We start from the raw sequence: 22549 nt of genomic DNA, 5'->3' as shown, positions 1-22549 counted from the left end.
GTTCCAGTTTGAGCGCAGCACAGTCATGTTAGAGCAGCATTGCCCTTCAGTCAACTCTACAAATTCCTGGCACACAAAGAGCTCATAAGCTCATTTCTGCATCATACCTTGTTAATCTTCAGGTCCCGGGGTACGGTTGCATGGACCTGGAAGGGATGTCTAGGTGCTTCATCATGTTTTCAGTTCCAGCTGCCCAGATGAGTACCTACCATTTGGGCTGGTCTTCATCTTGCACTGATTCTTGTTTTGTTTTTCCAACTCTTCTCTCAATAACTTCACTTCAGCTTTAGTTCCTATCAGCTCCTTTTAATCTTTTCTTGCATGCCCTGTGCATATAGTTCACTCTTCCTTCAGTGTCATCATCCTCTCTTCCTGGTCTTTACAAACAAACCAGCAAACAAAAATGTAGGAACTGACTTAATGTTGGTTAACATCATATTGTGATGTGAAAAAAGTATCGAATGTATGAAAGGTGACTATGGAAAATGAAAAAAAAAAACCCAGCCACCACCAAAATCCAACCTTCTCCCTCCTCATTTTTCATTTCCATGGCAGGCAGCACAAGAAGTACTAAAATTAAACTGTAGGAAAGATTACCCAGATTACCCAGTGACAAGGAAAAACTTTGTAGTGCTAAAGATCATTGAGCACTGGAATAGCTTGTGCAAGGTGACTATAGAACCTTTATCACTAGAGGCTAGAGAAATTCCAGTCATGAATGATGTAAGAGTTTTTAATTGTGCATGAGGGCAGGATGGTGCACTAGTTAATCTCTAAAAACCTTCTCCAGATCTCTGTTCTAAGATCTTATGAAAATTAAGAAGATACAAAACAACTGGTTTACATCTCCACTGCATAACTCTCACAAAAAAAAAAAATTCCTGTAACATAGAACACTCCGCAGTAACTCTAATACATTTACAAATATCTATAACATGATTTACAATGCAGAGACCACAAGAAAAACAACATACTATTCCAGGAAATGCTTGACTCTAAATATGTCATATATCATATCTGCTCTTTATTGTTCAAAGAGGCAAATTAATGTTGCCCTCTATTTGAAGTGGAAATGCATTTTTAATATATTTTAATGAAGATATTTTATAAACAAAATGAGCTAGCAATAATTTTCAAAAAAAAAAAACCCTCCACAAATACTGGAAATTAGTCAGAGAATAAAAATTCACATTTTAATTTAACTGAGTGAGTCCTCCTACTATGATGACTGCCACCATGAATTATTTTCATTCCACCCAGTTCCTTTTTTTTTTTTTTCCAGCATCTGAGATGCATTTCTCACAGTGGTAGAATAATAATTTTTCACAGGCAAAATAAAACTTACACTAAAAGCTTACACCAAATGGCTCCCTTCTCCCATTCTATGGAAGCAGAGGAAGTGGCCATACTTGTTGAACTCTATATATCTTCACTGTAAGAATTTTTAATTCTCTCAGGTAGAAAAAAAAATTAGAGGCTCCATGTCTTCTTATTCCCCATTCAGATCACTTTCAAGAATACATACTTCAGCCTCACACATTAGGTAAGGCATCAGCAGTGATAGGAAACACGATGCAACGCTGCTTTAATGGGAAGCTGGTTTTGTATGGTTGATGATTCTATTAGACTGACTACAGAGAAGGCTATTACAAGTTCAAGAGTCCACTTCAGCAGCACCACGTATGCCTTACTTCACGATGAATTAATTGCTCTTCAGACTACACAGTGTAAAGTGTTTCATCTGTGCCTGAATGAGACTGTAAATTTCTGGGATCAGGGACTTTGTACATCTCAGGACAGACTAATACTGCCATTCAATACATCAACAGTGGTGCTTGCCCCTTGCAAGATTTCTGCCCATCTAGTGTAAGTAAGATTATGAGCTTTATTGATTTTCAATGTAACTAAAGAGCTGAATATAAGACACTGCCAGAGACACTTGCCATTAATCAAAATAACAACTAAAGCACTGATGTTTTTGTTCTGTACCAACATAAACAGAGGCAGATTTAAAATATAAGGCCAGGCTTTTATTTAATGAGATTGAGATAAGTTTTGTTGTTGTTGGTTTTTAACAATTATTTTTCCCCGGGGAGGTAAAGGAGAAGGGAGAATAAATAAAGGTCATAAACTGCCTCTCATTTAGGGCAAACTACCTATTGATAACAGAAAGCCTAAGCAACATAACACTTAATAATACCAATGTGTTTCTATCTATGAGTCTAAAGGTCTCAGTGAATTACATATTATGCTGGTGTATAAATGCACAGAAAGGTCAGGTGTTCCTCATGTAGTTCTTCTTAAATGAAGTCATAAGGACTTCGTACAGCTACCAGAAACTGCTGCATTCTCCACATAATATCTATTCCTGTTACTCACTTTTAGCTATAAAGAATTTGTTATGGATGAAGAACTAATGCAAAACTTCACTTAAGAATATCTGCTCTAGGTGAAAATACATTGGAATAAGAGATTTAATCCGCTCAACAGCTTCTCATTGAAAGACGTATGTGGTCACTGCAATCCCTTATGATTTTCTCAGGAACAGTGAAGTTTCCTTTGGCATATTGCTGTCACCAGGCATACCTCTAAGAAATAAAACACGGAGCTCCAGAATTCTATAGAGCTCTGTTGAGCTGCCATTCCTCTTCATTTCTCCAGCAGGCACAACCCAGAAAGCCTCAGATAACAAAAAAAAAAAAAAGAAAAAGAAAAGAAAAGAAAGCACATCCATACATATTTGTGCATTTGAAAAAGAAGCCAATGAGAGCATTATGAGAAAGCATCAAAGGCTATCAGTTTGGCATTGCATATGCTCTTTACCAAATACACAGCCTGAATATTAGCAGACGGGTATTTCAGATGGTCTCCTGATGATCCTTTAGAGAGTTTCAACCTCTGCTTTTATACTGAGGCAATTCCTTTGTTTCTTCAGCAGCTGTTTTCCAGCTGTCTTCATTTTTTCCCCATGAGGTCAAAACCATATTTGAATGTCAGGAATCTTTCTTGGTTTTTTTTTTTTTTAATTTTTATTTTGCCATGTTTTCTATTTTTTCCTACTCTTTCTCAGTCTCTTATTTAAGTCTCCAGGTTTTTGGCAGCATGTCTGAGGTTTGCTGATATTTTAAACCAGTTGTGGATTGAACAAAATTAAAAGGACATCAGCCCCCAACTTCATCTCCTATTCTGCTTCCGCAGTGTTGGCAAAAAGTCCCAGCACAGTGATATGCTTTCCCTCTCCCCCTTGATTCAATCTCCTCAATCACATGTGAGATTTTGCCTTTTGTCCCTGAGATTTTGCCTTTTGTCCCTGAACACCACAGTCAGCCCGAGGATTCCCAAAGCAGGAGACCTTCAGCACTGTGCACCACTGGCGATCCAAGCCCCTAACCCAGGGAGCCCACTGTGGGGAGGAGAGAAGGCAGCACCCTTCTCTCCTAAGATGTGCCTGCAGCAGCACCATTCCCTCTCCCCTGCTGTTACATCTGGACTGTTTTCATACCTGCTTTGAATTTTGATTCAAACAGACAGAACCAAACCCACAGCCTTTGAATTTCAGGTGCATTGAATGCAGTCAGCTGCACACCCCAAGAAGCACTTTGACCCTCAGGGCTCTTTAGACACTTAGACACAGATACAACTGTTTCTAACATTGTAGTTGAGGAATTACATTTTTTGTCAGAGTTATCTGCAAATAAAGTGTAAAAAAATTAAATGCAGAAGTAATTTTTAGCAGCTTGATTGTTTTCTCCCATAAATTCGGCTTTTAATTTCTAATTTTCACTACCTCATTCATTTGTAAAGCCATTCCTGCTGTTTACCTACACAACATACCAGTGTGGCTGTGTGGGGCAATTCCGAGTAGAGCTCTAGAATGTATTTTTAGCAATTAAGGTATTGTAGATGCTTAGGAAACAGGCTCATGAAGTTTGGCAAAGATAATGCTAAGTCCTGTGCCTTACTTTCCAATTCAGTGTGAAATGCTGCCTCTTAATATGGGAAATCAATAATATTTTTGACTGCTGTTTCTCACACTAGCATTAATTTTGGCCACAAAATATATTAGCTACCTGACACAAAACAAGGAGAAAGGAGAAAAGGAAAAAAGGAGAAAAGAAAAGGAGAAAGTTGTTTCTTTAATCAAGGAGATCTAGGGATCTGGAAAATAAAAATATACCGTGCTAAAGACCAATGGTCTCTAAACCATGTCTCTAAAGGGCATGATTCTTTTATCTTTCTGGATATTCTGCTTCAAGGGAAATAGACCCAAATTATCGTTCTTATCACAAAACTTTCCACAGAAATTAGAATAATGTAAGTGAAAGACAGTGCTGTTACCACACCTGCAGAATTGTTACTGAGGAGCTTGCCAAGGCCTCTGGTTTTGTTTTCTCAGTTAGTACTGCCACTTTTTTGGCTAATTCCTTAAGGAAACAAGGTTCGTACAACTGTATAGACTTCTCCCTGCCTCAGTTTCCCTGCCCCAAGCCCCTTAGTAAGTTTGTAACTGATTGGCCCATTTCAACCAAATTCAGACAACGGAGGGAAATCTCCATTGTTGTGTCCAAACCTCAGAAGTCAGAAGCAGTTCCCAGGTCCACATGTGCCCTGCAACCTCATCCATTCTGATTTTGTGCTAGCAAGGACAGAAGAAATCAATGTTCAGGCATAGTCTTTTTTTTTCTGCCAAATCAGTGATCACAGAGTTTGTTTTTGTTACTGCTTTTTATTTAGCAATGGCAAAGTTCATTCATTCCTGCTTTTTTACTTTTTTTAATCAAGTCTTCTACATTTCAGGCTAACAAGAAACACCATTTAAAAAAAACACTAATATCTTCACATTGCTTCTAGGGTTGTTATTCCAATACATCACTTTGAGTCAGTAGGTAACTTTCACGCTACGTAGTTTTTTCTAGAATCCAGTCTGAATACTCAGCAACTTTTGTGTAGACACCTGGCTGCCTGGGGCGAGCGCACCCTTCACCCCAGCTGGTGATGCCCACCAGATACCACACCTCCTCGTGCTTGCATGCCAGTGGCCCTCCTGAATCTCCCTGTGTCACAGGAGAAAGACAGAGCATGCAAGGAACAGCTCTTGTCAGTATTTCTCTCTCAAAGAAAGCCTCAATTAAAATCAGCATCATTCAACGTTAACACCAGCATAACTGCCTACATTTCAATTACTTTCACTTACAGCTAATTAACAGAGTATGAAGCACGTTTTTTGTTTTTCTAGTAAATCAACTTCTAAATACTTTCCACTTACTGCAAATAATTTCCACTTCCTGTTAAGGTTCAGAACTCCTGTGTTTTGCTTTGTTTTTTTTTTTTTTTATCTACATACACTTGATTTAAAACCCAATGAAGACTACATGTGCAAGTGAGAAAAGCAGTAAATTTGCCAATATTTTCTCTTATGACCTTGGTTTTAGTACGCAAATCTCAGTTCTCTTCATGGCTTATCTTATTTGAGTGACACTGTCCTCCACTGCGTAAAACACGTCTCTTGTTTTCTATTCCTATTCCTAACTGATCTTTCTGAACATAAGGTTCTTTAGTGTAGCTCTGCCAAGTTGTTGAGACAATAGCAAGTGTGTTATTTTTATAAAACAGCATCTCCATGTTCCGGTACACTTTATCAGATAAAGAAATCTTAATCGGTATAGAGGAAAAATTACTTCCCAGCTCCAAGTATTTCTATTCCTAATTACTCAATATTGATCACAGTAACAGTAACATTAAAACATAGAAATGTTAGCTGTTAAATGCTTAAAGTAAGAATACTATATTTGGTAGAGAATTTAATCTTACTAACCAGACTATTTTAGTTTTGCATAAATTAACTCAGACTATTTAAACTAATGTAAGTGCATGCGTTTACACTCATGCAGAGAATCTGTCTCACTGAACTCACGCCGTTGTGACATTTTCAATTCTAATAATGAACAGATCAGTCTGTTCAAGTTATCTGTAGTCTTGCATCCCCCGTGCATTTTAATAGCATTCCCAGCACCCTCCCTTCTGGTTTGTACACATTGGATGTTTTAAAATAAACTTTCATGTACTGTATTTCACATAAAGAAATAAAAACATCACACAGGAAATCTGCTTTTATTGGAGAAATGCTTTGAGATACTATACTTCTCTTTGGATATCTGATACTCTGAAGGAATACTGGTTTATACCCTAAATGGATAAGAGATATATATATATACACTCTCAAACTGTCCCTAATTATTTCAATGACATATAAGAAATGTTTTGCATATACCTTGATTTTCAGTGCTTTTGGCATACAAAGGTGACACTTTAATCAACAGCTCTATTGATAACCACATTTTCCTAATGGCAATTAAAAATAATTACAGTATTCAATTATATATTTCAATAAATGGTTGGAATATATGATTATTTACTATTTCTTTTCATTACCTTACAAGCATCCCTTCCACCTTCATCATAGCCAGCACAGATCACTTTTTCACCTATTCTGCGCTTCCGGTATCTTGCCTGGCATTCCTCTTTTGACATCAGGGGAACAGTAGCCTTCTGAAGAATATCTGTTACACGACCTATATAATAGGCAGTATGAATAGAGAAGTGTTTGCTTCTAGCAAAATAAAAGTTAAAATTCTAGAAATCCCCATATAGTGATATTACAAAGTTGAAGGCCACCGCTTGTAGAGCATTTAGATGTTCCTGACACTGATTTTCCTTTTTTGTGTGTTAGTATACAATGTGAATTGTCTACTGATTTAAATGTTTTTATAATGTCATTTTACATCTCATAATTGGGCAAGCTTCAAAACTCCCTTGTGATTTGCAGTGAATCCTCCTATGAGTACGGCTTTTAAGGCATTGGTCCTTGGAACCTGTCCTCCTCTTAAGAGCACTGCCTTGTGTTATTAACAATTATCTCTTAGAAATGTGTTACCATAGGTTTGGAACCTCCCAGTTGCCAAGTCTGTGCTGCCTCAAGCCCTAGTAGTTTACAGGATGGAGAAATTTGCACATAGAGTAAATAAAAGTGAGAGTAACCTTTTCTTAGAAATTAACAGAAGAAATTTGCCTATACAATATCTGTCTAGATTTGTTAGATTTCACACTGAACTCTAACCTTCAAATAACAAGGTGCATAAAGGTAAAGACACTATTTAAATAGGTGTGTGTATACATATACACACAGAGAGAAATATTACACACATAAAATATACATACATACATGTAAAAAGATACTTTGATAATTAACAGCTATTTAGCCTACCTCCATGTAAAATCAGAGGAGTTCAAATCCCATCTACTATCAAAATACAAAGGTCATTGACATTGTTTATAATCAGCCTTCAGAACCATAAAAGCAGCATACTTCAATCTCCAATTTCAAAAGTCATATGAATACAGCCACATAAAAAAAAAAAAGCGAGAGTTTTGTGCAGACTGTAATTCAAAACCTCACAGTTCAGAGATAAGTCTGTTGGCTTTTTTCAGCTGTGAGCATGAAAAGGAGTGTGCATTCCAGATATATACTGGGTTTTGCCAGCAGATTAAGTTAGAATCTAAGCACAGGATATATATAGGTTGCATTCTTACATATTTCAATTTATTGAATCAAACAATTTATAAAATATAATTTTTGTGCCAGTGCATGGAGTTATTTAATGATAATTTAATAAATCTTGCATGTATGTTTTATGATGTCTTAATAGACACATAATCTAATTAATAATTTTATTACATTTTATTACATTTTATTACAGATAGCAATAGTGGTAGCTAAGAACACAGTAGAATTTTCTTTTAAAAAAGAAGGAAGTTTTCTTTTATTTAAAAAGGGGGTGGAGTGGGTTTTTTTTAGTCTTGTATTTTGCAAATACAAGAACTCACTCTTTAAATATTTAACTGTACCTTTTTCTTTTCTGTAACCCCATCCAACTATCCAACAGTCAGTATAAAGAATGTTAGCGTCTTCTTTTGACGGTAGGCAAATAGGTAGTTGAAGATCTAAAATATGATTAAAAATATTAGTTTGACCAGAGACAACTGCAACATTAAGGTTTTGTGGGCATCTACACAACCCCTGATGATAGCATCCATGTTATACTTTGTCCCTTATACCATATATTGCTCCAGTCACATAAATAAAAGCCACCCATTTTATTTTCAAAGCCAATAGAATGAGATTCGCCTCAAACCCCAGTAACTGCATGTGAAAGGAAGCCAGCCCAGGTGTCATGCACTGCCATACCAATGCCAGCCCTATGTCATCCTGCACATTTCAGAATTCCTCTGAAATACACTACATACCAGTAAAATTCATAGGCTTATCAAGTTTCATTAAAGCAATGTCATATCCAGTCTGTGCATATTTATACTGAGGGTGAACAATAATCTCTTCCACTTTGAAGAAGGGTGTATCCTCTTTTATTTCTGATTGTTTTAAAATACCAGCATAAACACGCCAAATGTTGGGATTCTCAAGACTGAGGGAAAAAGACAAAGAGTCAGTCTGTGGCAAAAGATTTGCACCAATTTAGAGTCTGTGTGCAGGTGCCAACATCTTCTGTTACACCTGAGTATACAGTGAACAGCACTGAGGTAATTCTCTCCCTTTTTTTTTTTAATTTCCACACTTAAAAGAGGTTTGTTTTACCCATTCACTCCACTTCTCCTTCTTCTGTTCCTCTTCCTACCCATATTTTCATCCCCACATCAGTTTTCTCTCTCCTTTATGATCAGATTCTCATTGTCTGGATTCTTCATCCCCTTCCTCCTTCTGTTGCCTTTATTTTCTCTATTTCTCTTCTCCTATTTATTTTATTTTTTCTTAATCTGTAAAGGCCTAATGTAAGCTCTGAAGAAATACATGAGATTCTATTCATTCCAACACAACAGTGTTTCTAGTAACAAAAATAGGGTTGGAAATATAAATTCAAGTAGTGACTATTTAGACACTTATTACAAAAATGAAACTAGCCACCAAAGTTAATGTAAATAGAGATTGGAAAGGGTAACATCATAGACCTATATGAAAAGTTCCGGTTGATCTTTGTGATTTCAACTTTACTTTGAGTAAGTTTAAGGGATATTTCATTGTGATATTCTATGATTAAGGTAACCTAAAAATTTTAGTATATGCAATGAAGAAGATGCAAAACTTGTCGTAAATAACTTTTCCAACAATTTTGAATATTTTTATATTAATTCACAAATATTAGCTTTAATAATTGTTAGCTTTAATAATTTTCAGTAAGCATAGACTATATTTTTATTTTTCAGGCATACCTTCTCCCTTTGATTTTTATAATACTGGTAGCTTTCACATTGGGTAGCAGGTAGAGAATGACATTCTTTATATAGGCAGTTTAACCACTTTGATAAGGTTTGTCACTGGAGGCAAAATATTGCCAATAGTATTCCATCCGAAAACAATAATGGGTAACATACTACAATGCTTGAGTAGAAGTGCCTGATTTCAGACCATATTGCTGGGTCAACAGCCCCTTTGAAGCATTTTATCTGTTATCTGTTCCTTCTTTCTCATCAGACTGAATAACAGCCTTACAATTTTCACTCTGTAAATTACGGATGGTGATCATCTAACATGGGAAATTAATCACCTACATAACAACTAAATCAGCTCTTCACAACATAGGTCATTTCATGATCCAGATCTGATGGTATTTTAATGGTCACTAACAATATGGACAATATGTGTCAGTGCAAATTAGCAATGCTTTGCGTAATGGTTGCTCTGAATTTTGTCCTTACAACTAAAACCTGCATTAAAAATAGGGTATTCATTTACCGATTGATAAAACTTGTAAAAAAAAAAAACAAAAGCAACAACTGTTAAAGGAAAATCAGGACAACTGTGATCTGGATGTTTCATACAATGCAGAGATAGATAGCTCAGGAACCAGAAGCAGCCGAAGGGCTTTACTTTGTGTCCTGGTGAAATAAATTAACTTGCTGCACACCCTGCCACTGAAGGTATCAGACTAGTACCATTCATACATTTACTTTTAGGCCTCACCTCATGACGCAGTGAGCAGCGGTAAGAATCCACTGGTTGCTGATGATAGAGCCCCCACAGAGGTGTCTCTGACGAGACAACTTCACGTGCAAGCTGACTTGCCATGGCCATTCACCAGGGGAAGAGTCTGTCCCTCCCACGATCCTAATAGTTCTTGCAGAATGCTGCATACACACTACAGAAATATGCAAAGCTGTACTTAAAGATAATTTGCACTCACCAATGAAAAATGAAGATAAGACTACTGCAGACCCCTGAACAAGGACCTATTGCAAAGAAGGTGATACATGACACATTCCAATCCCTTTACGATTCATGATCATAAAGTCGATTACAATCAAGTTCATGGTACTACCCTTGGTGTTTACAGTGTGTAGATCTGGCCCACTTCACTTTTTCATAACACTCTTTAACTTCACAAGGCTTCCTGTTTGGACAATGCAACCAATTCAATGCAAACAATTTTGTTTCTTTGTTTGTTTTAAAGAAGGAGGTTTTGGCTTCCTGTACAGAAATCAGTTAAGCATTCTCTCTTTTACATGAAAGTTTTACTTACCAGTACTGGCTTTTTTTTTGCATAATCTTAGTGAGTATCCTGAGATCCTTCCTGGCCCATGTACTATTTTCACTGGAGATCCATTCGAGGACATTCTTAGGTGACACTCACACTTTCTGTCAACAAATTAATGCAAAGATTCAATTTGTACTTTTTATGCGAACACATACATTACCCCCTCCTCAAATCTGTGGAATGATTATTTCAGCGATCTTTAAACATTTTAAAAAAATATGACTCACCTTTCTTCATTGCATGAATCTTGGAGGGGAAAGTAGGTAAAAAACTGGCAGCGGATCACCTCTGTGCAAACCTGCTGACAGGCTCTGTGGCCTTTAGTATAAATGACATTGAGTTCATCTCCCAAAAAATTCATATGCATGTAAGTGCGAGTACTGCAGGCTGTAAGAATGAGTGCATTCCAAGCATCAGAAAATCTATTCATTTCATTAATTCAAAATTAGTATTTTTATTGTAATTTATTGTTTACCAGGAAAGGATCTTCTGCAATTTAGGAGACTAAAGCCTGAGACAGCATTTTCTTGTGGTATAAGTGCCTCTGGTATCCCATTTGCTGATGTCTTCAGAAGGCAAAGATTTCTAAAATGAAAATATTTTTTACAATAGCTAAATCTTTTCTCACATCCTAAAATTGATTTTTTAGGTATTGGTAAGGGAAGGATCTTTCTTAATTTTTTTTTCTCCCAAATAACTACCTGTAAAAGTAATTCATATGAAAAATGCAATCTCTAGGTTCACTATTTCGTACTAAATTCATAGTGAGGGCTTTAACAGTTCTATGAAATAACATATGATTGTACTACTAGAGATTGTATGGTATTTATACACATGTAGAAGAGATGACTTTAGATGATCTATGCCATCTTGATTTTGCTTCTCCCTGAAGTTCCTTTGAAACTTTATTCTTCTGTTTTGTGTGGAACGTAGATTTTTAATGATTCTCACTACTAAGTATGAAAGAAGTTTCTCAATAGAAACATTTTTAAAGCTTTTAATTTTATTGAAAATCTTTTCAAGTAAATAACTTAACACTGCCAGGAAAAGAGATGCCCCTTTTGATAATTTCATAACATTCATTTTTGAGTCATTTAAGCAACCTGAGGGCTCACTGTCTCTTTGATGTGCATAACTCTGCTCCGATTAACACCAGATATGCAGCTGCAATACAAAAGCCCTGATCACAGTGGAGAACAGATGAAATGCCTATAGGAATTATTAACTTATGAATACAAAACATAAAAACCTGTGCTTTACTGAAAATAACCTTTTAACAAAAATTTCTATAGGTATAAGAAAATAGTGGTTAAAAAAAGACTGTGTGTTTTTTTAATAAAAATTCTACTTAGAGAATTAAAGTAAGTTGTCATATTCACCTTTGGGATTCTACTTGCCGTTCCCTGGTAAAGAATGTAAAGAATAAGCACTTTGGAAAATATGTACAAATAGTTTGGCAGACAGAGATATCGGGAGTGAAAAAACTTGTAATATTCATTCCTGAAAATTCTTGATCTTCAAAAATATCCATTTGACAATCTGTATAAAACAAGAACAAAGTATCAAAATTCCAAAGATTTTATTTATGTCATCAGAATATTAAGGTTTATAGATTATTCATTTCTGTCCTTATCCACATTTTCCTTCCTTTGTGACTGACAAGCTAGAAAGATAACATCACATTTTAACCAAAAACTATTTCTCAATAATATTTTTGAGTGTGTAAACCCATGGAGAGGACTAGTGAACAGGGATAAGGCTCATATAAAGAAGAACAGAAATTACATGTTAGAATACAGGTTTGCTAATCTAATAAGGAAGGCTTTAAATTAGGAACAGTGGAAATCAGTGTCCAAATCCACAGTCAGGATAAATCATGGTAATCTAGGAAAAGCCTAAAATAATTAAGATAATGGGTATATCTAAGAGGATCATAGGAAACTAGAAGAGTAATGGGATGATCCTCTTAACACTTTATTAAATGCCATTTGAAAAGTAGGCAGAATAAGTGGGAGTAATGTACCGTCTGCCCTCTGACATGACCAAAATAAGATAACAGAGGCTTGGCAGGATAATTCACACAACCAGACCATGGATATAGAAGTTACAGGAAGTCCCAGCATGTTTAGAAAGAGAAGAATGAGTTGCCTTCTCCAAAGATATACTGGAGGTCCTAGTTAAGATCCCAGTGCAGTAATAAAAAGAAGGGGGCGGGGGGGGGGGAAGGAAGCACCAGCATGAAGGATATTTCTTGAAATTTTCAAGCTGTCAAGACAGTAAAAACAGTGAAATGATCCAAAACACAGGACTTTGTGACAGCAGAGAACTTCAGCTGTTGAGAAAGTACAGCAGCCAAGTTGACACTACCAGTACGTTCTATAACACATTGGTGTTACAGAAACACACTGGGAACACCTTACTACAGAAAGAGGAAAACAGTAAAAGGGAGAGTCAGACCTGAGGCAAAGGAAGGCTAAAGAACTACTTTTATTTTCCCCCCTCTCTTCCTCATTAAGGCAAACTGCAGTTAGATGGTCAATAACATTAACATTACTGAACAGAGGGAAGAGGGCATGGTAGAATAGAAAACAGAAAAATCCCATAACATTGATTATTTCAGTGGTCTTGGAATCTATCTGAAGCAATCTCAAAGCGTCTTGGTACAATTTCGCTTTTGGCAGTTTTGCTGTGATTCCAAAAGCTTTGAAAGCGGAAGCATCTATTTTTAAAATGATGACACTGGAACATATACAATGTAGGACTAGTCAGAAAAACATTAGAACAAATATTCAAATAAACCCATTTCAGATATTTACAACACAACAAGGCAGAAGTTGGTACAGAGATTTTATGACTACATTGGAAAAATCTCTGTCTGGACAGTTACAGCTGATCTTTCTTGGATTAGGACAGATGATCTCCTTAGACGACCTCTTGATGCAATAGTACTGTCTAGGCTTCTCTCTCTCTCCACTTGCCTTTCTTGCAGGACACAGAAAGCAAGGAAAGACAGGTAGGAACAAGATTGACCTTCACATGCTTTCAGAAATTCTGATTTAATTTGTGATGGATTTGCGATGTCACCACTGCCATAAACCATAAACGTCTTTGATCAAGTCTCAAAGTCTGTAAGCAGGACCATCTTGAGTGCTGTGATTTTTCTTCTGACCATGAATACATATCTTTCTAGTATATCTTAATCCAAGAGTTCAGGGGAAAAAAAAAATCTTCCCTTTGTTCTCTCATACACATAGTGAGGGAAAAGCTAAATTGTTTTCTTCTCTTTACAAAACTTCTTTTTCCTTTTTTTATTCTTCACACTTAATTTTTCTTTAAGTGCCTTCATGGTTAAGATCTGAACAAAACTACTTTTTCAATAGTTTTCAAAGATTATTCCTACAGTAGGTCTATCAGAGTCTGAAGAAAATATATTGACACAGAAAGACACAGAGTCTCTACAAAGTTATTTATATGGGAAAACTAGATTATTTGTGAGCTAAAGTAAGGCTATATGGAAGTAGAAGAACAGTATCACCATTAAGAAGGGAAAATACCAGACAGTAAGACAAAGTGGAGGAAGTTTTTTTAAAAGAAAAAAAAAAAAAGTGAAAGATGTTTCGATTAAGAATAAGAAGATATAATACACACCATTTGATCTTGCACTTTTCAGAGTTTTGTGTGAGTAATGATTGCAGGAACAAGCACAAACACAGCTTTCATCACAAATCACCCACAAAACACATAATACATCCCTTCATTTTAGCCAGTTGTATTAGAAAGATGCAGGTCTTCATTAAAAATTTCTAAGTGCATACACAGTATACAAACAGAATTTAGAAAGCTTTATATTCTTCCTGATCTTTAATTTTGATGGGATTTTGTCCTTCATTTTTGTATCCACAGTACAAAGATAACATGCAATTTCATCAAGCTAATCTTAGGAAATAATTCTTTAGATTTTCAAAGCAGGCAATTGTTTTTGTAAGACAAATAAAAAGGAAAAATTAAAATGATCTGAACTTCCTTTGTGCCTGAGAGTACTAACTATATCTGCAAGAATAAGTTTATACTAGAATTCTTTTACATAATGAAACATTTTTACATGTCAAAGATAGACTGCACTTCATCATCCATAATCCTTAAGTCTAAACTGAACCAACGGAGATTTTAAATAGTTACCCATTTCAGACAGCTGGCATGGCTTTAAAGAGAATCCAGACACAACCTCATCAAGCACCTTTATGCTGGTTGGAGTTCCTATACTGGTATGTTTCAAGAAGCATTTTTTACTGAGTGACAAAAAATAAAGAAAGTGGTAAGACAACAGGCCATCTTCCTTGGTCTACACCATCCTCCCGGCCCCATAATTCCTACCATGGTGCATGTTCTGGCCATAGGCAATCTCCAGTCTTCAGAATAATCTTCAAATGAGGAACAGAGCTAGCTAAACATGTTTAACTTGTAAAATTGAGCAGATTAACAGCTCAAAAATAGTCCTGTTACAAACAAAAGAATTTCTCTGGCTGCTCTGATGATGCTATTTTGAGAGCATTAAGTAGAGTAAGATTTAACAGAGCAATATGCCGCTCACCTAACAATATCATTTGCATTTCAATATCTGTAAAAGACTTAACTTTTTTTTTCAGTGCTGTGATAATCAAGTTTGTTTTTCTGATGGATGGGCAAATAAAAGTTAATTTACTACAAACCTTTTCCTAACTGTAAGTTTGAATAAACGTAGCAAGGATGATAAATCAAGGAAAAATTATTTCCTTGAAGAAATTATCTCACCTTAGATTGCTCTGAGATTTACTCTACTAAAGCACAGCGCTGTCCAAGTAGAGGGATCAAACCTGTATTTACCGAAAGCTTGCATTGTGAAATGTTTCTGAAGCATACGTAAAAAAATGACAATGGTTCTCATTGGTACATCTTTTTTGACACTGTTGATAGTTGTCAGTCATAGCAACATCATAAATTTTCCCTTCCATATCCAGTCCTGTGTGGACATCTGGGCTGCAAGCTGTGAAGAAAGGAGATTCCAGATTCCACATCCCATGCTCACTTCAGTTACACCACACTTCATATATACTTCTAGTAACAAAATGAGACGTGTACCATGACGTTAATCAAAGCAAGAATTTAGGATTAATACTAAAAAATACTTTCCCATTTCCAAATTCATTGAGCAGTTTAAAAGGCAAATTCTGTCCTCAGAAGCGACAGACATTTGAGTCAGAAGATTTAATTTACACTCCACAGAGGGAGAATTGGGACTGTGGGGTTTGAAACAACTTTCCCTCATGCAGGTTTTGCTTCGTGGTCAGTGAGGTCTTTTCACAGAACACAAGTCAGCAGACCATTGGTGGGGGTTTTAAACATATATGGGTAGATTTTCATTTTAGTGATGTTAGTCTGATTCTAGATTAACTCCAGTGATATCAAATAGGCTATACAGCATAAAGAATAACATCCCACTGAAATCTATTTCACTGGGCCAAAGATACACAAATATAAATGTGACAGGATGTTGGCAGGAAAGGGCTGTTAAAAGTTTTGACTGCTTTGAAAGGCAAGGGGCAAACAAAAGCAAGTACAATTTTTTTTTTTTTTGTCAACAGCTGCAATGGAGAAATTAAGACCCACTTAGCCTTGGTGTATTGACATGCTATATCAATAAAACTAAAGAATTAACCTCACATCCATAGGACAGTATTTGGCCTCAAAATAAGGAACTGAATAAATATATTCTTTCTTATTCTGTTTTTCTGCAGTACCATGCTATGCTTAAAGCTGTTCTCCTCTTAATGAAATCATTACGATGGCACAACTTTAAAACATATTTAAAACAACACATTTAATAGATTTTAAATATATCTGCTGATAGCTCCCAAATGCAGCACACTGATGCTAAGACTCTGTGCTTAGCACACATGCACTAAAAGATGGAGCTGATAATAAATCATTACACAGAAACATGAAGGTAGCAACACTGTGACTATGCACTTCTGCATTGCTGGGTATCTGCTCTACAAAGTTATAAAGCAGAGTCACTGTTCTGGTTTTGTTTAGTGAGGGGGGCTGCAGTAGCACCTTCTGTAGGAAACTGCTAGAAGTTGCTCTCCTTTGTCCCATGGAATTGGCCGGGCCTAAGGCGGACCCGCTGCTGGCCAAGGCCAAGCCAATTGGTAGTAGAATGTTCCATGATAACGCCTCTGCGATAATGTATTTAAGAAGGGGAAAAAAAACGGAAAAAAAAAAAAGGAGATGTGAAGACGTTGAGGGGGGGCAGAGGCAGCGGGGGAGGCACGAGCCTTTTGGGCCTTGTGGTACTCACCCTCTGGCCTCCCTCTGGGCGGCCAACTGGGACAATTCTGCCCAGCCCGGCTGCAAGAAGTGGAGAGGAGATGAGATGTGAAGAGATTCTGAGAGACGTCTGCCTGCCTGTTGTGAAGAATTTCTTGTGAGAGGAACGGCTGCAGATGCCAAGGTCAGTGAAGAAAGAGGGGGAGGAGTAATGCGGCTCCTGGCCAAGATTCCCCTGCAGCCTGTGGTGACGACCATGGTGAGGCAGGCTGTCCCCCTGCAGCCCATGGAGGCCCACGGAGGAGCAGAGATCGACCCACAGCCCATGGAGGACCCCACACTGGGACACGCAGATGTTTGAATGAGGCTGTGGCCCATGGAGGGCCAGGGCTGGGGCAGCCATTCTAGAGGGACTGCACCCCGTGGAAGAGATGACCCAGGCCAGAGCAGTTTCACGAAGGACTATGGCCTGTGGGAGGGACCCCACACTGGAGCAGAGGAGGAATGTGAGGAGTTCTTCCCTCAGCGACGAAGCAGCAGCGTAAAACAACGTGTGATGAACTGACCATAACCCCCATTCCCTCTTCCCCCCTGTGCCGTTCACGGGGGGTAAGGTAGTAGAGATAATGTTAAGCCCAGGCAGAGGGAGGGGTGGGGGGAGGTTGTCTTGTTCTCTTTCTCATGATCCTTCTTTGTTTTTAGTAATAAATGAATAGTTTTCCCCAAGTCGAGTCTGTTTTGCCCGTGACGGTAACTTCAAAGATCTCTCCCTATTCTTATCTCAGACGTCTAGCCTTTTTTTCTTATATTATCTCTCCCTATTCTCTTGGAGGGTGGGGGGAGAGAGAGAGAGACTGCGTAGTCTGGTCCCAACCGTGGCTGAAGTATGAGTCACACACACCTTAAGAGCAGCTTGCTGGATGGGAACCGCAGTAGCAAATGAATCTGTAGAACTGGAGCTATCAGTTAAGCATATGCTCCCATCTGGCCCTATCAAATGAAACAGTGACTGCAGGAGCATAATTTCCATGTTACCTCATCTGGGGACCCTCAGTGGTGGACAGTTGGGGCTGAAGTGGAAGATTTTGCAAGCTGTGTTTGAAAGAGATTTGACAAAGATCATGCAAACTACTACTCAGTTGCTTCCCTAATTCTATTCCTGTTTTCAAAATGCTGATTTTCTAACATCTGCTACATAATAGCGAGCATAAAACTCATAGGTATCAAGAACTGTATCTTACCACTAATTTGGACGTTGCACTGTTTCAGGGAATGTCCAGAGATGGCTCCTTCCATATCCACTTTCGGCAACATTTCTGTATCACTGTCCTTTAAGTAGCAGGAAAACCTGTGGTTTAAAATGCAGCAGTTCACAGCTTTTGCAGTACAACACAGCTCTTCCTAATTGTTTCTCAGAAGAAATGTAGGCTGTCCAATATCCCTCAAAGTTAAAATTTACACCAGTGAAATCTGGAGAAAGATAGGGTATAGCTGCATCTGCTTTGGTGGCAATGGCACATCTGGTGAGAACACACAGTGTTTGTGGGCTCCAAGAGGTCTCATTAAAGTGAGAAGCACAGGCCAGGGTTTGGGGGACAGAAATGTACTGGTAGACAGGGAGGACAGACTCATCCTCCCATGCTACCCAGGCCAGAAATGTACTGGGTACAGAGAGGGAGGACAGACTCATCCTCTCATGTTACTGATGTCCTCAATTGTGAGAAAAATATGCTAAAGGAAGGAGGGAGCACAGTAGAGGGGACCACTGGAGACATGAGACTACTCACACTGTCTCTCAACAATAAATACATGGTACTGAGGAAGGAGCGCACAGCCGGTTGTGTTTCCTTGGAAGGATTGGTGTGTGAGTGTGGAAGATTGAGCTTTGCTAAATTTAGTATTTCAAATTAAGCAAATACTTCTTTAGCTCACCAATTTTAAAGGTGCATGACACTGTTCTCCACAGCAACCCTGTAGCCTTCCCTGTGCACCCATGTTCTGCCAAAAATGTTACTGAGTTCCTAAAATTATTGCAGAAGACCAGCAAAAGCCACATGAACATGAACATTTTACCTTTTTGCGGGATCTTTAGTCCATGCTGCTGGGAAATAGGTGAAGAGCAGACAGGTAGGATGGTAAGTACACACCACTTGGCAGTAATTGGCACTTGGTGTAAAAACTGTAGCGATGTCTCCTCCTTGGAAGTATGTATTTTCATAGATCTGAGTCACACATTCTGATATGGAATAACAAAATGCATAAACTATTAGAGATGAGAGTGTGCATCATTCACCAGGAGAGAGTGAAGCTACTGCTCCTCTTTGGCATTGACCTTGCTTTTAAGACAGTCCTGTGGCAGGAGAAGAGGGTGGGGGGGTTGAGTAGTTCCTCTGAGAGTCCCATCTTTGCTCTCCAGCAGAAATAAAGCTCTCTGGGGTGTCTCCCCCCATACCCTGCCTTGCACCTGATGCTGGAGTAGGGCAGCTTGAAACAAAGCAGAAGCCTGAGCAGCAGGATGGGCCAGAAGGCAGATCTGCACAGCAGAGGGAAGGGACCTACTCATGGTAGATCTCAGGAGCGGCAGAAGCATCTTCCGAGTGAGACCAGTACAAAGCACAGTTAAGAGAAAAACCAAAGGAAGTGCAGTGACCAAAAATAGTTTGAAATTTGTCTATGAAGACAGCCCTCTTTTGTCTAGGGATGCTGTGAAGCCAGATTCACAGGTGGTACCACTGTGCATAGTTTCACAGCATTTTACAAACTTTCTGCTCCCTCACAATCCACCTCAAACCCCGTCTTGCTCCACGACAAAGAAAACACTGTTACAGGAGTAGTGTCTCAGGAACTGTCCAGAATAAAAACGAGCTTGACTAATGCCTCGCATCCGCAGGAATGCATCATCAATCCCACATTGAACTCCCTGTAACGAAACCCACTCATGCTGCAGAGCTGTGCAATGAAGATTTCTAAGCTACAACCTGTTCCCATCTTTCAAAATGAAGGCATTTGTTAAAACACACAAGAGGGCTGGCATTGCAGAGGAGCCCACTCTCCTCTTGGGTTTTGCCCTCCAAAGGCGTACCAAATCAGCAAATATGCCAATTTTTATTCCTGTATCTATAAAGTTGCTTTTTCTTAGCTAAAAAATAAAAAAAAAATACTACATTTTTACAGAATGGGAAGAAATCCAACTGAAAAAAAAAATTAATCTAGCTGCTTAATCTGTTGCTATAGAGCTATCACGCTGTATCAAAAGCTATATAAAATGAAAACAAATGGCACTATTTTAGTGGATTTTACAGTTTTAAAATATTACAAGTGGATTTTATTTGTTAATGTGATTATAAGTGATACTTAGGGAATTCTATGTTTCCTGCACACAGGCAAAACATACAATTTACAAAAAAAAAAAAAAAAAAGAGGAAAAAGTAAGGAACTATCAGACATATGTGCAAGAGACACTAATATCTAAATTTAATTTCTTGTTAATATAAAATTGTACTTCATAAACATCCAGAATTTTCTGGTGTATATACTTTCATGAACTTTCTCTAAAATATTTGTATTTCTTATTCTCACTAGAGTTTCTTTGTCCAACTTTGTCATTAACAGAAAAGCATTTTCTATTTCTTAGAACACTCTAAAAGAATTCTAAAGTCAAAACAAAAGATAGTCTGTATCAGATATTTTGGATATTATTTATCTTCTTGTAGTGTAAATTATCACACACACACACACACAAAAAAAAATTGATTTCTGCTGTAAAACTACGTACCGTATAAAACTATATCAGTTCTGAATATTTTAATTTAATAAAAATGTTTCCTACGCCTCAGAATTGTTGCAAGATTTTAGTTTTGCTGAGATTTTGATTCATGTAAAATATTTCTTCAATAATACCACATTTATCACACAGATTTTGCTAAAAAGCTGAGTTACCCAATTGTTCTCTGAGAAAACAGTTAATACATTACTGAACACAAACCTGTGTTAGGCTTTAGTTATAACTTATCAGCACAGGGAACTTCAGGGAAATGCAATGCAGTTTTTGCAGTGTGACTTTTGCTAACTGAACAAAGTGAATCATTAACACAGACTGACATTGAAAAACGTACACAATTCACTAATTTTCCAGCATATCAAGAGAATTCTGAAAAAAAACATTTACAATAAAACAATTGGTTCTGGAGTTATTCACACTTATGGCAACAGTCTTTCAAGCGTGAAGGTACGAAGGTGTTGCACAGATACTTTTTACATCAGTAATTTCACACAAATGCAATGTGTGAATAAGATCGAAGGTTGGCAGAGTTCGTTTATTAAAAAAAAAAAATTCCAAAGGATGTTGGCTCTCAAGCTCAGCTGCTGTGAGGGTGCTGGGCTGAGCGGCTCCGACACCGTGGTGGCCAGTCCTGCTCCTGCCACAAGGACAGCGTCTGGGAAGGGGCTGAGGCTCCTTGGCAGCCAGGAAGAGTCAACCAGCTTACCCCAGCACTGCCAGACCGAGCTGCCAGCAGCCGGCACACATTAACAGAAACTTCCAAGGCCTCTAATTTGTGCTGGGAGGAACTAGGTTAGAGCAAAGTCAGTGGAGAAGGATGGGGTGCCACACCATCTCCTGAACCCCCCATCCATTGCAAACGGCTCCCTTCCCAACCTGCTGCTAAAGCTGCTGAACTTGCTGTTGGGTGTAGGACACTGAACATCACCCTGATTTCACAGTCACGAGATGGGTGTGCCTCAATCCGATAGAGAATACTGCCTGTAGCATGGTCCCATGCATGCTGGGCAAGGTGACAGCATGGAGAGAGGGGGACAGGACAATGTCAGTAAAGCCCCATTAAAAAGTTCTATGTCAGGGTTACGTGAGTCACCCAAACTGAGCACAACCCAGCAGAATCAAGACAGCTCTCTCAGGACCAGACCACAGTTACTAAACATCTCCCCTTCTAGAAGAGCTGCATTACTCTGTGTGCCTACTTTAGGAATTATATATTCACTTACCACTGTAAACGGAAGCAAGTAAGAAAATGAAATAAAAAGTCTGATAAATCCAAATCATCCTAAAAAACACAAAATCATTCTTTAGGATATGTTTGATGCAGGGCATGTAATTAGTTTTGTAAAGTACTGCAAGGCATATCACTGAATGATTTACACATGCACTGTTACACCATTAACTCAAAATTACATGGAAAATTACACATTACAGTTGTGCTATATATATATTTACAGTTATGGCATATATAAAGTCATGTAAATGAGCAACAAAGGTTTTATCCTTTACTTACTGTTGCAAGAAGCAATAAAGCTAATAAGCACTTAAAGAATTCCTGCTTCATTTTACATCTTGCTTAGATTGGGAGCAATATTCCATCAAAATGTCATAATTATTTCCGACCCTGTCCTGATAGTTAAGTGGATACTATTATCAACACAGCAAACTTGCACTCACTCTGGTTTATGTTATATGAATTTTGAACCGTTTCTTTCATTCCTTTTTTTTTACATGCTAAGCTTTGAAAGAATCAAATAAATTAATCACACAACACAATTCACAAATAAATCAATGTTGTCTTGTTGCTATGAAAACCTTTCACTGAATATCAATTGCAATAATGATTACATACCTGAACGTA

At 37.8% G+C, this 22549-nt stretch overlaps 1 protein-coding gene across 1 annotated transcript; it reads right to left on the bottom strand.

Annotated features, from left to right (window-relative positions):
- Window positions 1–4716: 4716 nt before the first annotated feature.
- Window positions 4717–21972, bottom strand: LOC104485911 (coagulation factor XI). Its single transcript, XM_086746470.1, has 14 exons — window positions 21915–21972; window positions 18984–19146; window positions 18152–18258; window positions 15468–15627; window positions 14784–14893; window positions 11984–12143; window positions 11080–11189; window positions 10832–10991; window positions 10590–10705; window positions 10034–10208; window positions 8305–8480; window positions 7906–8001; window positions 6433–6572; window positions 4717–5054 (listed from the first exon to the last, which is right to left on the bottom strand). The coding sequence occupies exons 1-14, from the start codon at window positions 21970–21972 to the stop codon at window positions 4899–4901; spliced, it is 1887 nt and encodes a 628-aa protein (XP_086602596.1). The 3' UTR covers window positions 4717–4898.
- Window positions 21973–22549: the final 577 nt, after the last annotated feature.

Source organism: Chlamydotis macqueenii, chromosome 4, assembly GCF_036417535.1.
Source record: "Chlamydotis macqueenii isolate bChlMac1 chromosome 4, bChlMac1.mat, whole genome shotgun sequence".
Lineage (NCBI taxonomy): Eukaryota > Metazoa > Chordata > Aves > Otidiformes > Otididae > Chlamydotis > Chlamydotis macqueenii.
The sequence above is the reverse complement of the archived record's forward strand: the minus strand, read 5'-3'. Positions and strand labels throughout refer to the sequence as shown.

What these genes read in the sequence shown, in the direction of transcription:
- LOC104485911 (XM_086746470.1), bottom strand. Translation starts at nt 21,972, where the DNA reads ATGATTTGGATTTATCAGACTTTTTATTTCATTTTCTTACTTGCTTCC. An exon ending in TTGCAGAAGATCCTTTCCTG is followed by an intron (nt 10,992 to 11,079) that starts GTAAACAATAAA and finishes TCATTCTTACAG; the next exon opens with CCTGCAGTACTCGCACTTAC. An exon ending in GGGTTACAGAAAAGAAAAAG is followed by an intron (nt 6,573 to 7,905) that starts GTACAGTTAAAT and finishes CCTATTATATAG; the next exon opens with GTCGTGTAACAGATATTCTT.